This window comes from Etheostoma spectabile, chromosome 15, assembly GCF_008692095.1.
Source record: "Etheostoma spectabile isolate EspeVRDwgs_2016 chromosome 15, UIUC_Espe_1.0, whole genome shotgun sequence".
In the NCBI taxonomy this organism is placed as follows: Eukaryota; Metazoa; Chordata; class Actinopteri; order Perciformes; family Percidae; genus Etheostoma; species Etheostoma spectabile.
In genome coordinates, this window is record NC_045747.1 from 29,100,368 (window position 1) to 29,114,764 (window position 14,397).

The following is a 14,397-nucleotide window of genomic DNA, read 5'->3' on the forward strand; positions in this document are numbered from 1 at the left end:
ATAGATAGATAGATAGATAGATAGATAGATTGGACTCAAGCCAAAATACACACACACACAAACACACACACACACACACACACACACTATTATATGGCTACTGAGGGTGAAGGTGAGGTCGTGGCCAGTGGAAGGTTAAAGGTCATGGGACAACTTTCTCCCTCCATAGTCTTAAATTCAATTTGAAACATATTTAGATAGCGGATTTAATATATATAGCAGATAGCTCCATTAATAAAGATTGTTTTTGTCATAGGCAATGTTGATTTTCTGATTTTGTCATAATTCCTAAAATAGAAGCCTAACAAAAAACATTTCTAAAATTCGTTGCTAATGTTGGACATGTGGCATAAATAGGTCTAGGAAAAAACATATGGTGAGCTTGAATGAACTGAGAATGTTTGCAGTGGTTTCTCAGCATGAGCATTGCTGCGGTTTTATCAGTTTGCATCCAGATGTGTGTTTTTTTTGCCGATACTAGCCCATGGTGTATCAAGCATGTTGTCAGTAGGATTCTGCAGAAAGCGGCAGTGGTTTCAGCTGTTTATTTTCCTCTGCTGATTGCTAATGTGCTGTTTCTTTGATAATAAGCTGTGGAATAAAACGCTCCGAGTCTACAGGGAGCATTAGTTTCTTTTCATCATTTGTGCTCCTCCATCAATATAAATGCTGCGCTCCTGCTGTAGCGCCGGTCTGTGTTCCCAACCACTTTAAATATGCTAGCTCATTTTTAGACGCTCTTTGGATGTTTTTAAGCGTCTATTAAGCACCAACAATGATTATGCGGGAGCTTTGTGTTCAGCTATTTTAATGTAATTATGTTTTTCAGTCATGAAGATAAGGAGGAGGTAAAACGTTGGGAAATAGTTTGGTTGGAGTTATAGTTTCAGTGTGACTCAAAAGAAGGGATGACCTTGTAGAATGGGAATGGCAGAACTGAGTTTTATTGGATTTTATTCAACACAGATAATAAAGCCATTTTGCAGTCAGCTATTGAATTAGTCGGTATTTCTTCCCTGCTGTTTCCACGGTTTTACCTGGCGCGCTGCGCGCCGCTGGTCCTCACAATAGATATATCCCTTCCTCACAATAGATATATCATAAAACACCTTTAGATTCCAACTTGCCATATGGAGAGACAGGCCTCTGCAGCACTTCATTTTTTCTCTCTCTGTCCGATATTTTGCATGACAATAACCAGGGGAATGGACCTCGATTTATTTTTCAAACTGCACAAAGGAGCAAAACCACATTTCTCTTCTTCGTCGTTGTCCCTAAAGCTTTTCACCCCCTTAATATTTCAGAACCTTGACAAGTGGTCGCCGCAGATAATGAGGCTGTTTAACCTTTCTAGATGTTCATTTTAATTTTAAGTTAAGGCCCGCCATTGAACAAAAAACACATCTGTGCCTTCTAAATGTACTGTTTCAGACCAGAGTTAAAAAGAGATAATCACCAAAAGCTAACTCGATTCTATAAGACTATAATTTGTTACGCAGCTGACAAAATGACGAGTCTATTCTTCTAGAACAAGCTATTTACGGATTGAGTTGCCGGCACGAGCTTTTATATTCTTCTCTTTAAAATCTCACTTTTTATTCCTTTAATATGAAAAGACCCGGGGCTATACAAACGATAAAAAAAATCTTACCTTTACGCTCGTTGAAATGTATCCATTTAACACTTTTTAATCCAAATAGCAGTTGAATCAGAGAGCGACAACGTTTTTTAAGCTACTTTGACAACAACAACTGAGTTTGAGCCGCTGATGGGTCAAACTTGTTAGAAAGGTCGTAAATTGTTAGTTATTTGTTCACACTGGCTCGCTTCCGCTCCCTGAATATTTTATTGCTTTTTATTTCACCCTCTTCCTCGAAAACCTTTTAACCTCCGGGAAGTTACCGTGTGAGCTGTTTGGTGTTTGAGCTGTAAACGGAATTGACCCGCAGTAAAAGGCAAATGGTTAAATCCAGATGCGCTGACCTTTTCCTCTCACATGTCAGCCTCTGTCAGTCGCTCGCGCTGTGAAACATGTCCTGTTATTACATGTCGAAATGTTACAGCAAACATAAACCCCTATATGTTTCATGTTTCCCTCTTGAAGCTGGATCCGGATCTCTAACCATGGGTGTATGTGTGTGTGTTTGCTCTCGTGTGCGTGCGTGCTGGGGTTGAAAACAGGACAATGGCTTTTCAGGTGGAGTGATAGTGAAGTGGTACTTTGCTCGTTGGCAGGTTTATAATACGTATGATATTTAAATTGAGTAAATGGCAAAATAAACTAAATAAATAAAATTTTGAACAGACTAATTGCAGGTTATTTAATCGAAAATCGAACAGCTGCATGCATTGTCATTAGAGACCTTGGTCTTACTTTGATGGTGCCAGGCCTACAATACATTGTGTCTGGGTCATATACCTCTATTTGGTGACAAACCCAGTTTGTTTTTCTCTCCGTATCTAAAATCTAAACATCTCCGAGTATCTGTGGATCTTAGGTGAGCAGCACATTGGCCTCTACCTGTAGCCGGATACAATGGGCCCCCGCCCCGTTCAGCTGAATGGCTACTGCTGACAAACTTGACAGAGAGAAGGGAAGTGCCACAGTCAGACTCAACACACCTTGATCGATACCTGAGATGCCCCGAGGCAAAGCGGGAGGTCAAGGTGACAGAAATAGGCCCATCCCTGCGCAGAATAAAATAGAGACTACACTGGGTTGTATTGGTAACTAAACACAGCACAAAGAGTGGAGTAATAATAAAAAAACGATACCGAGTAGAAAGATAAAGGATACAGACTAGAGGCGGATTAGAAGCAGGGTGACGGTGCCTCTCCCTCCAGTCTGAGCTCCGTGCTTTTGGCTTTTGTTGTCCGGTCTGGTGATGTATGAGCAACTTTTTTCAGGAAACAGAGAACAGCAATATTGCCTGCAGCAGGGAGGGACTGTCAGTGTCACAAAATCAATGTGGGAGCAGCACAGGAGCAGATCAAAATTGTATGGGAAATATATAGTCGAGAAAAAAAAAACACGTTCATAGGTGAAAGCACGAAGAGCTTCAAGATGCATCAGTAGCAGCACATTTTTATTTATAATTTGTATTTCGTTTTTTTCTGTTAACTTGTCTATTTTCTAAGCCTATCAATGTGATATGGACTAAATTAAAATGTTAAATTTGAGTTTGTAATTAGAAAACCAAAAATCAATCAAACGTTTTTACTTTTGGATTTTTTGTTTTGTTTTAATCGTGATTTATTTTAATTTTAGATAGATAGATAGATAGATAGATAGATAGATAGATAGATAGATAGATAGATAGATAGATAGATAGATAGATAGATAGATAGATAGATAGGTAAGTAAGCCAGATTCCGTTTTAATTCAGTTGAATCAGAGTTTTGGAGACAGACTGCAATTCATTTAGCATAGTGAAGGGACATTTATTCATTTATTCATTGGTTCATCCATTCTTCAGTCGAATCATTTAGAACCATTTTTGATCGGACAGTGTTTCCCCGTGCCAAGCGATTTGTCTCTTCTTTCATTAAATTGTGTTCATTCTGTTGGAACGGCGCATGGCTGGAGCTGCCAAGGTTTTTCTTATCTTTTCTTCTTCTTTTTGGATAATTACAACAGTAGACTATACTTTTTAATTTAATTGTGTGTGTGTGTGTGTGTGTGTGTTTGTGTGTGAGGATAGCAATCTTTAGGAATAGGCCAATTTGTATTTTGTATAAAACATTCAAATGGAATAGTGAGAAACTAAATTGGCCAAGGAAATATTGCATTTTATAGATAAAAAGGAGATGCAAAAAATCTTTGTCAGTGACAAAGGCCTAATCTCCCCTCCACGGTGAGATAGTAGGCCTAATATTTGTGAGATACAAATAATATGTTATAATAATAAATACAATTTCACAATTCCCTGGACATAAAATTACTACGTATATAATATTACTACATGCATTTTACTCTCATTCGTCATTGTAATTGCTTAACATAATCAATGCGCCATTAATAATTAAATGCACACAATATTAGAAAGAGAAAAATACGTTTTTTTTATTTAACATTTATTTCCCTGTTTTCCATTAAAAGCTGTATTTGGAAAAATGAATTAAAGGGACTATAATGCAGCTTCCAGCGCACCTGTCCCACTTCTCTCCTTCCTACTGTCTACAAGAAAAAACAAAAGTAAAACCTTTATTTTTTACTTTTCTTGTTTAATTTGCGAGTTAGCTGGCGTCGCCCTTGGGTTGCCGGAAGTGTCACAGCATTATAACTTCATTTCCCAGATCCCCACCAACAGTGAGCGGGTCAGGGGTCAGAAACTGTACAGATGGATGGAAATCTTCCTTGCTATGACAGGAAGTTTATGAAAGCAATAAAAGTCTATCGACGGTGTAACCTTGTGCCTTCAGAGAGCCGCTGTCTTCTATATCTACCCTGTAGATCCGGATTTGTGTAAAAATCATTAAAACAATCACAAATTCGCTTCTAGGGGAGTATATAGTGGATTTATACACGACGTCAGCGATGGATCCGACACAGGGAGGCGAGGCCGTCAGCTGCTATTATTGGGTCAGAGCGCCTTATGGATCGCTTCTTGGTATTTACATTTGTAAAAGTGGAAGTGTGATGTTTAATACTGTCTTCTCTACGAATTTATATTGCCTATCAGTATAGACATCCGCCAATGTATTTATTTCAAGTCTGTTTTGTTCATATTTAATTTTTATTATGTGCCTGTTCTCCACAGTGCGTAAAAGTCAATCCAAGTTCTGTACTTCTCTTTTTTCGATCACCAAACCGCCTCGCAGTTTTAAAGGCCAAATCCAGGTTGAATTGGACTTTTTTTATTTATTATTTGTCTTGTTGAAAAATGATGCGGTCGACTTTACTGTTCATCTTGGAAGGCGTATTGGGGGGTTGGGTGTTTGAGTGGGTGAGGTGTGGGGGGCGTAAGGTTTCGATCTAGAGACGGTCAATTTTCTCGAAACAAAGGACTTGGATATCTCCATCATCTTGCGTGCTTGTGTGTATGTGTGTGCACCTTCAGTCCCACTGATTACTATTCACCGCAGTGCTCCGTGTTTTTAAATGTGTCTGTGTGGTCTTTCTATGTTGAACTTATGTAGAAATTTTATTGCAAGCTATTATTGGACTCAATTGAATTTACTATCAAACTTGTCGGGGGGAAATTCTGGAAAATTGTTATTTTCTTTATAATGCAGTTTGCTGTCTAAAATCTGTGCGTCTCCGTTTTTATAGCAGTAAGCCTATAGAAACTGACAGCAGTAGAGAGTTAGATTGTGTTACATGGTATGTGTGAGTGTTTGAAATGGATAAACAAAGAGATTGTAGCAGCTAGTGTTAGCGGGTCACGGTTAGGGGGGATGGCAAGAGCTGGATCTCTGTTCAGTAATGCACAGCTCAAGGGCAAAAGTAGCCGCGCAGTCAGAATTGGGCACATTGCTATGCCAGTGATGTTAATATCGGAAAGTGGAGGGGAATATATCCTGTTTATAATGCAAGACAAAAGGCGACCTAGGCTGTGGCTGAATTACCATGCAAGGGGAGTGAAATGTGGAATGGCCGCCTGTTGGAGTAACGGGGTTTAAAAAATAAAAAAGAGGGAACCGGTGCTGGATTCTCGTTCCTAATGCTAAGGTCTGCTAGTGATTTAGAAGGCCGTGTAACCTGAATTAGTTGATGAATTTTCTATCGATCCTAAACAAGCCAGATTTATCTCTGACACGGTGCTGCTGCTGCTGGGTGGCAGCGCAGCAGCCGGCCAGGCCACACTCCCCGTTATTAGCGATTTAAAAAGAAGAGAGAGGAAAAAAGGAAAAAGCTTTAGCAAGCACGTCTCTACACACACACAGACACACACACACACACACTCACATATATATATATATACACAGAGGGCGGTGCAGGCGCCACTTTAAATCCCCCCAAGCACTTTCTTTCTGCTGCTTCTTTTTTCTGTTTGCTTTATTTTTTCTTTTTGAAGTTTCAGCCAGACGCGTAACAGGGGGAGGGGGTTCTTTTGCAATAAGGGAGGACTTATAATCAGTACTGTACTCTGTTGCTTCAGCTCGAGTGAATGTACGCTACTCCGTGCGTGTCAGACGCGCATTGTTATTGTTGTGATTCTCTGGCTGACATTTGGTGGAGAGATACACAGAGAGCGATCGGGGCCCGTGGAGGGAGGGTGGGGGCTTATTGTAACTGTGAATGCCCACAAACTGAGGCCATATGATGATGCGCGTGCGGGGTCCGTGTATATGCTTAATCCCATTTCCTTATCCGGGGTTCGTCCTGGAGGCGCGCCATTGGTCGGCTGCCGTCACGTGGCTTCTTAACTTTGTTCACTTGACAGAAAAGTAGGAGGGTTCAACGGAACAGGAATGACCGAAGAGTAAAGGGATGAGATATAAATTTTAGTTATATATTTTCCGAGTAGGTGCAATTCCACAAAAAGACTGAAATTAATGGCCATGAGCTCCTATTTGATCAACTCCAACTATGTGGACCCGAAGTTCCCACCGTGCGAGGAATACTCACAGAGCGACTATCTGCCCAGCCACTCTCCGGACTATTACAGCTCCCAGAGGCAGGAGCCTGCTGCCTTTCAGCCGGACTCTCTCTACCACCACCATCAACACCACCCACAACACCAAAGCCACCACCAGCAGCGAGGCGAGCCGCCGTACACACCGTGCCAGCGTCCAGGGCAGCCAGCCTCGGTGGTGATGTCTCCTCGGGGTCACGTCCTCCCCCCAACCGGGCTGCAGACTTCCCCCGTCCCGGAGCTGAGCCACCGCTGTGACTCGTTGACACCCAGTCCGCCTCCGCCTGCGTCTTGCGGCCAAACGCCCCACAGCCAAAGCACTTCATCCCCCACGAGCACTCGTAAGGACCCCGTAGTCTACCCGTGGATGAAGAAAGTCCATGTAAACATCGGTAAGTGCTGCATGGAAACTTCTTCCTCTCTCTCCACCCCGCTCTCTCTCTCTCGCTGCGCCTTTGTGCCTGCAGTTGGCTGCCGTGCAGTCAGCTAGGTGTCCACCGTCAAAATCTACGGCTTCCCCTCCTTGTTTTCTGTTAGAAGTTGAAGAGTAGCCCTTGGGTCAAGATTTATGATCGTCTGTTTGCAGGGCCAATATAATTACACCCACCATAAATTTTTATTACACCTCTCCGCAGAGGTGCATTTTGAAGTCCGATCTCAGGCTCGTCTGCTCTAATTCCTCGCCTTATGACAACTCAGACCGAGCACATAAGTTAGATTTTATGCTTTGGTAATTTGATTTTAAGTGGTCGGGTTGTATAAACGGTGTACTTTACTCTGTCGAGCCTTTCTTCCCCACTCGTTGTTCCAGGGGAGAGAAAGTTTTATGGCAGCTGAAATATTCATGTTTATGGAGCCGGCCGTAAAACACTAATGTAAAACCGAATAGCTCCAGTCTATTATGGCTTTTCTGTAATGTTCTAATAGACTTGCTGCCTATTGCGTATTGGGATTACCAGAGCGCATGTTCGCGGGGCGACAAAATGTCCCTTTTGTAGAATCGACGTAATGCATTCACTCCACCGGGCTGTTAACTCGGTAAGAAAACCCTTTCTTGCATTTACTCTTTGCACAGTTACTTTAGCTGTCACGTCTTTGGAGACACCGGACTGCGGGTTGTAGGTTTTGTTTGGCCGTTCAGTACCGTCGTGTAGCTGCACCCGCAACCCCTTTATTCTCAACCAGTTCAGACGTGCTTCCATCCTTGCGTAGTCCGTGAAATCCTTGCGTAAGATCATTGCAAGAAAAGGTTGCTGCTCCGAACTGCTTTTCTCGCCGCTGCTTTTGCTATAATAGGCCTAGCCTAACTATATAATTCGACAGTCCTGGTCATGCGTGCACGGACGTGTCGGAAGAGCGCGATTTTACAAGCATTGGGAAATGCGGCCGTGGTCTCGATTTGCTCTCAAATCACAACATTTGGACACCAGTGTCAGGCTGGCTGCTGGGAGGATTCACACCGCCGCAGGGCCTCAAATGACACCTGACAACATGTGCTCAATGAAAACGCAACAAACTGTAGTGTCAAATAAACGAGTTCTGCTGTAACGGCATACACTACATAATTGTCGTAGAAGAAGAGAGGATTACAATCAGTAAAGGGTCTGCGAGGTTACAGCTATTTTGTATTCTGCATGTAGTAGGTCCAACCGCGGTGGCATCATTTCCCTTCGTTGAATGCTCATAATGCACTTACATGTTCTTTCTCATGGGCTGTTTTCATTTTTGCAAGTTTACAATAGACTGTTCCATCCTCTTTAATGAGCAAATAATCAACAACAATTAGTCTATGTAGCCAATATTATACTAACAATGTCTGTTTTTCTACAGTAATGTTACACTATTGTGAATGTGAAAGCAGTGATTATGTTATATTATACTGCGACCAACGTGTTTACTTTATTATTGTTATTATTATTATTATTATTATTATTATTATTATTATTATTTTTAAGCTATTAGCCTATTAGCCTATCTTGCTGTATTCTGGAGGGGTTTATTTTTTTCTTGAGTGGTAAATGTCATGATGCTCATATGTTGCCATTGTTGTCCCACAGTGAGTTCAAACTACACAGGTGGTGAGCCGAAGCGCTCGCGGACGGCCTACACGCGCCAGCAGGTCCTGGAGCTCGAAAAGGAGTTCCACTACAACCGGTACCTGACGCGCAGGCGCAGGGTGGAGATTGCGCACACGCTGTGCCTGTCAGAGCGGCAGATCAAGATCTGGTTCCAGAACCGGAGGATGAAGTGGAAGAAGGACCACAAGTTGCCCAACACTAAGGTCCGCTCCGGAACAAACAACAACACAAACTCCCAGGCTCTAACCGGGCCCCTATAGCCCGGTTATTTGGCTCTTTGTCTGATTTTTGCCCAACCCTGGTTCCCAAACTGAGCGCCAAAGCGGCAGCCACGCTTGTAACCACCGGAGCCTGCACTTTGGACCGGAATAACGCCTTTTACTCTGGAGGGAGGGAGGGATGTCATTGCCGCCTGTTCGGTCCTGATGCTGTGCTGATGTTACACTCTAATATGACGTGATGACGTGGGAGGGGTGAAGGGGTGAAGGGGGAGATTTCCCATTCATAAAAAATGAAATGAACAAAAGTAGGCATTCCCTGCCCATCTCCGTCTCCCTGCTCTTAATATTTCTGTGTTTTTATACTCCTCTCCCTCGCTTCCTCTCTATGACAGAGCGTAAGATGGTATAGGCTGAGGACAATATGGCCGCGTGCGTGGGGTTTATTTTTTTTTCACCTGAGACTAGTTTTTTGTGTGCTGAAGATGGATCCTGGTTTTCATCTTTAATCATGCCATACTCGGGCCCCATTTGTCATTGTTTACTCTGTGGGTACAAAGCAAAGGGGTGAACCGCGGCTCTGCTCATTACCCCCCTCCCCCCCCCCGCACCCCTCCTTAGACCTCTACCCCTCAGCCCCCCACCCCAATTGCACACGCACGTGTAATAAATGGAACTCTCGTTCTGTCAAGAAAAGTATTCTTACAACCCGCCACTAACACACACACACACACACACACACTAAACACACACACACTAAAAACAAACAAAAACCACACATGCTCATACCTGTCCTTATAGTAGCCTACTTAAAATAAATAAAATATAACGTCCGGTATGATCCAAAACGACACCATGCAGTTTTCTGTCTTGCTGTTATAATAACAACTGTTGGTATTTCTGTTTTGTTTAAGGACAAAATATAGCTTTTTACATTTTAATTATTTTTGAATTCAGTGTTGACTGTAAAGAGAATGGCAAGGAGTGTCTATGTTGTCCGTTGATGTTGTAATGTTGTATACAGGGAAGCAGACTGACAGGGTGATGCAAGGGAACTCGAGTTAAAGTTAAATTATGACATGTTCCACTCTGCGTACCAAACAGGGTTGATAAAGCTGCCTGAACAAAGGACACTAATATTCAAACCAAAATCCTGGTACACAGCTCAAAAACACATTATAAACGCAGCACTATACAATGTACTACCTATTACCTCAGTTGTACTTATATATATATATATATTATATATATTTTTTATTTTTTTGGTCATCTTAGTTTCTCTTGCTAGGTCAATGAAGTGACAGCTTTTCAAGCTTTTATATTTTTGAAATTGTTATTATAATTATTATTATTAGCCTTCCTGCAATACAAAAGGCGCTGTTCATTTAAATGTATGTGGAAATTTAAAAATGTAATTTAATTATAAGGGATTGTTCCAGCCAGGGACGTTCAGAAAAACAAGGAGCCTTTTATTGCATGTCGTAATGGTGTTGATTTATTTTTCTATGTCTTTCTCGCTGTCCCTCCTTTCTCCGCACATTAAATGCGCGCACATTTCCTTTTCTCCTTCTCCTCCTTCCCTCTGTTCTGTCCCCTTGTGCCACTTTTTAGATATTTTATTCTGCAAGTGTTCTTTAATTGCTGTTATTTTATTTACATTCCAAAGACCAGTTCCTGTCCTTATTGACGATGATGATAATAATAACAATGGTGGTATTGTTGAACATGTGTCACCTCCTCCGAAATGTAAGTTGCTCATTTCTCTGCTAATGCCTCCTCAGTGTCTACCTTCCTATTATTTGTAAATAGTTCATAGAAATTTAAATAAATGGCTAAAAAGTTACATCTCTTATCCTCTTCTCTTTTATTTCTTCTCTCCAAATCATGATTTGTTCAGTTTCTTCTAAATGTCCTCGCATAGAATTAAATATGTCTACGCCAATGAAATTGACCAGTTTTAATTCATAATCAAGTTTTTATATATATATATATATATATATATATATATAATATATATATATAATATATATATTGTGTTTTTTTTGTGTTTGTGTTTATATATATATATATAAACACAAACACGCTGGTATATGTTTAACTTTTTTTCTAAAATTGTAAAAAATAATTTCCATTTCGCCTCCACAGCATATCAGAAATACCAAAAGCTCTTCCTCCTTTCTCCTACGTTTACCAGTGAAGGATGTATTTAAAGCATATATACACACGCTCCCACATGCGCACACAATAAATAATTTGATTTAATTTCAGTGTTGGTTTTGCGTACAGACGCGCAGAGACCTGTCTTGAGAAATCAGCAGCCTGCGATGATTAATCTGTCCCGGCCATGAGTGATCTTGGTACATTACGTCCTGTAATCTCGTTTTAAATCACAAACCCTCCCTCCGTTTCACTCCCGTTCTCCCGTTAATTTAACGGCTGCTCAGACGCGCTTGCACCGGCCCGACACGAGTATGAGACCCCCCTCCTTCCCCTTCTGATTCTGAAGAGAGAGAAAAAACATTAAATAGTTTCTCGGTTCGTGGTCTTTTAATGCTTTAATGAGTGCATTTTTGCACAACAGTTTTTTTTTCCCCTATCGGTGTTTTCTGGACCGGTGCTGTGCGCACATGTGTGTTTTATTTTTTTATATATTACAAAAAGGGAGCGGGCCGGCGCCATAGCTCAAACCCTGACAACCAAATAGATAATCAACAAGACGAATGGCTTCTTTTGTAAGGCGCGGCTCCCGTATTAATTTTCATTTTCTTTTCTTAGAGCAGGTATCGAAAAATATAGAGCAAGAGGGGGGAGAACGAGAAAATAGCATTCCTCTCAATGAACTTTAAACAAAAAAAGTGTGCCCCCCAAATTGGTCCGCTCGTATTCCTCGGCCCAGAGAAGATTCCCTATTACTTGTTGGTTGATTTCTCCCTGGGCCTCTTGCCACAGAGACTCCCTCTGCCCATTTATCTGTTTTCTTCCTGTTTATGAAAGGCTGCTCCAGCGCAAACACCGCCCTCCTATCAAACTGTACACCTAGATGTGCTCAAACACACACACACACACACACACGCACACTGCGCCAAAATAATAAATCTTTACACTGGGAGCATGTAAAGCTACATTTTCAAACATTTCACTGTTTCATTACTGCAAAAATCAATTTCACTGTTCTGTTTCCACTCTGCTTCACAGTGACTACAATGCGTTTTCACTCCATTGTAATGCTTTTCCAGAATGTGCATTAATTTACATATATATATATATATATATATATATATATATATATATATATATATATATATATATATATATATATATATATTCTTATATGGTGAGTGCTTTAAGGTTTTAGACGCCTCCTCAACACACACACACCACAAGATCATATTTGTGTCCTATACACCAATTGCCCTATACTGAAGCATCTAAACAGACCCCCTTCCACAACGTCCACACACATGTGTGGCTCCACAATAACCCCTAAAGCCCCTGAGCGCTTGCAGTCCGAGTGGAAATAAATGAATTTGCGCGCAGGGTGACACCGTGCACAATAAAATCCACCAAGGAATCCTTATTCTTTTTAAGCCTCCATTATCAGTCGTGGCCTTCTGCTGCTTCTGTGAATGGGAGCAGATTTTGTGAGGTTGACGGCCCCCCCCCCATACCCCTCTGAAAAAGTTCACCGGGTAGAAGGGACGACACCTCAAGAAAAATGCGAGAATTATACAAGGAACAATCATTAATCACTTGTTCTTCTTTAAACACTTCTTCTCCTTCTCTATTGTCATCCGGCAGCCACACACAAGACCCCTTCTGCCAGGAGAGAGAGAGAGAGAGAGAAAGAGAGAGAGGGCAAGGAACAGAGAGACAGACAGAGGAGAAGAACAAGAAGACGTCTTGGAAGACACCCCCTCACACACGCACGCACACACGCACGCACGCACACAAAAACACACACACACACACACACACACACACACATAAACAGTCACACATACACCTCCCCTTTCCCAGCCATTAGCAAGCTATTTTTTTTACACCCCACAAGTATCCTACCATTGAAAAAAACTTTTTTCTTCCTCATTGGAAGAAAGAAAATCCCTTCTAAGAAACTCCAACAAATCAGTCAGAGAGCCCTCACGACAGAAGAAGATGGCCCAGAAGTCGCTGAAAGTGTTGGCGTCTAAGGTAAGAGGCCTGGGAACTTCATTTTCTCTGTACTTTTCTGTCTTTGGCTCTCTTGCTTCTCTGTGTCTGAAGGCCCGGTGGCGTTTTTATGGTTTTATTGCCCCCAGCGCATTTGGCGAGGTCAGGCGAAGGGGGCATTTATGGTCGTGGGGTCTTTGATTTTAGCGCAGGGACTTTTGGAGATTTGTGTTTGTGTTGGAAGGTGTGTGTGTTTGTGAGTGTGTGTGTTTGCCTGCAGCATCAGCTACAAATGACAAGCTTGTGTTGTGCTTCTTTCTCCTGGGTTTGTGCACATGTTTCCGTCCCCCTTTGCTGCCCTGGTGTCACTTCTACATCTGTTTGTCACTCACGAGGCCTGCCACCTCTTGAGCATCTATTGTGCGTAAATTGTGCTACGGTCCGTCTTTTACGCGCATGATTTGGATGGGTGATTATCATGAAACAATTAATTTTTAAGTTTTCTTTCACATTAAGGTGTATTTTAATTTATAGGGTGCATGTAAAGCAAATAGACAACACATTTAACACAGTCACCTATGCAGAAAATTCAGACAATTCTCGCGCTAATGTATGACAGAATGGCCCATGTGAATAATTTCTGGTTCACCCGGAGCTTATTATACATTTATTTTCGGCTATGTTTCTGTGGTTATAAAGTGTTGCTAGGGCCTATAGCTTTTAATGAGATACTGTGTGTGTGTGTGTGTGTGTGTGTGTGTGTGTGTGTGTGTGTGTTGTCGGCCAGGTGCAAACAAGCAATAGGGACTGCGGTGGGAATATGAATAATATGGCGCTCAATTGGAGAGAGGGAAGCAAGGGGAGGAGGTAGGGTGAAAAAGAAAAATTAAAAGAACGGGGGGGGGGGGGGGCGCTGGTTAATGGATACTCTCTCAGTCGCTCTCCAAAACAATTTACCTCGAAAACAAATGATCTGCGAGGTTTTCCAAATGAACTGCAAACGATTGCCGGCCAGTGCGCGCTCAGGCCTCCGGTATCTGCTGAGCCGACAGTAGCGGCCTCAGGAAGCGCACTCACTCCTGTTTGACCCCTTCAGAAATCAATCTAGCCCTGGATTAAAAATAAAAGGGCAGCCGTTCTGGTGGAGGGATTTTGGCCTCTCAGGGGGATGCAGGCCGTGGCGTGATGCGATGCGTGGAGAAGTAAGAGAAACAAACGAGAGAAGTATAAGCGGCGGGTATCGAAGGAAAGGCAGAGAGCGGTGGAGGAGGAAAACAATCGATGGTCCTGCAGGGCAGCGGAATGGCCAAGCTGCGGCCACAGAGGGTTCAACTAGGGGACACGTTTTTCTGACCGATGAGGTCCACTGGCTCT

General features: G+C 42.2%; 2 protein-coding genes across 4 annotated transcripts in view; both read left to right on the forward strand.

Moving 5' to 3' along the window:
- The window catches only part of hoxb3a (homeobox B3a), an 88,795-nt gene that overhangs the window by 35,463 nt on the left and 38,935 nt on the right, over positions 1–14,397 (forward strand). For all 3 annotated transcript variants that reach the window (XM_032537286.1, XM_032537287.1, XM_032537284.1), the window contains one exon: positions 12,673–13,065. The gene's annotated coding sequence lies outside the window, so the exon portion shown is untranslated. The remainder of the gene's footprint in view (positions 1–12,672; positions 13,066–14,397) is intronic.
- Positions 4,961–10,717, forward strand: hoxb4a (homeobox B4a). The gene is made up of 2 exons (XM_032537305.1): positions 4,961–6,970; positions 8,636–10,717. The coding sequence occupies exons 1-2, from the start codon at positions 6,499–6,501 to the stop codon at positions 8,914–8,916; spliced, it is 753 nt and encodes a 250-aa protein (XP_032393196.1). The 5' UTR covers positions 4,961–6,498; the 3' UTR covers positions 8,917–10,717.

Excerpts from the sequence above, each read along its gene's own strand:
- hoxb4a (XM_032537305.1), top strand. The coding sequence starts at position 6,499 with ATGGCCATGAGCTCCTATTTGATCAACTCCAACTATGTGGACCCGAAG. Across the intron at positions 6,971-8,635 it reads GAAAGTCCATGTAAACATCG|TGAGTTCAAACTACACAGGT; the intron begins GTAAGTGCTGCA and ends GTTGTCCCACAG.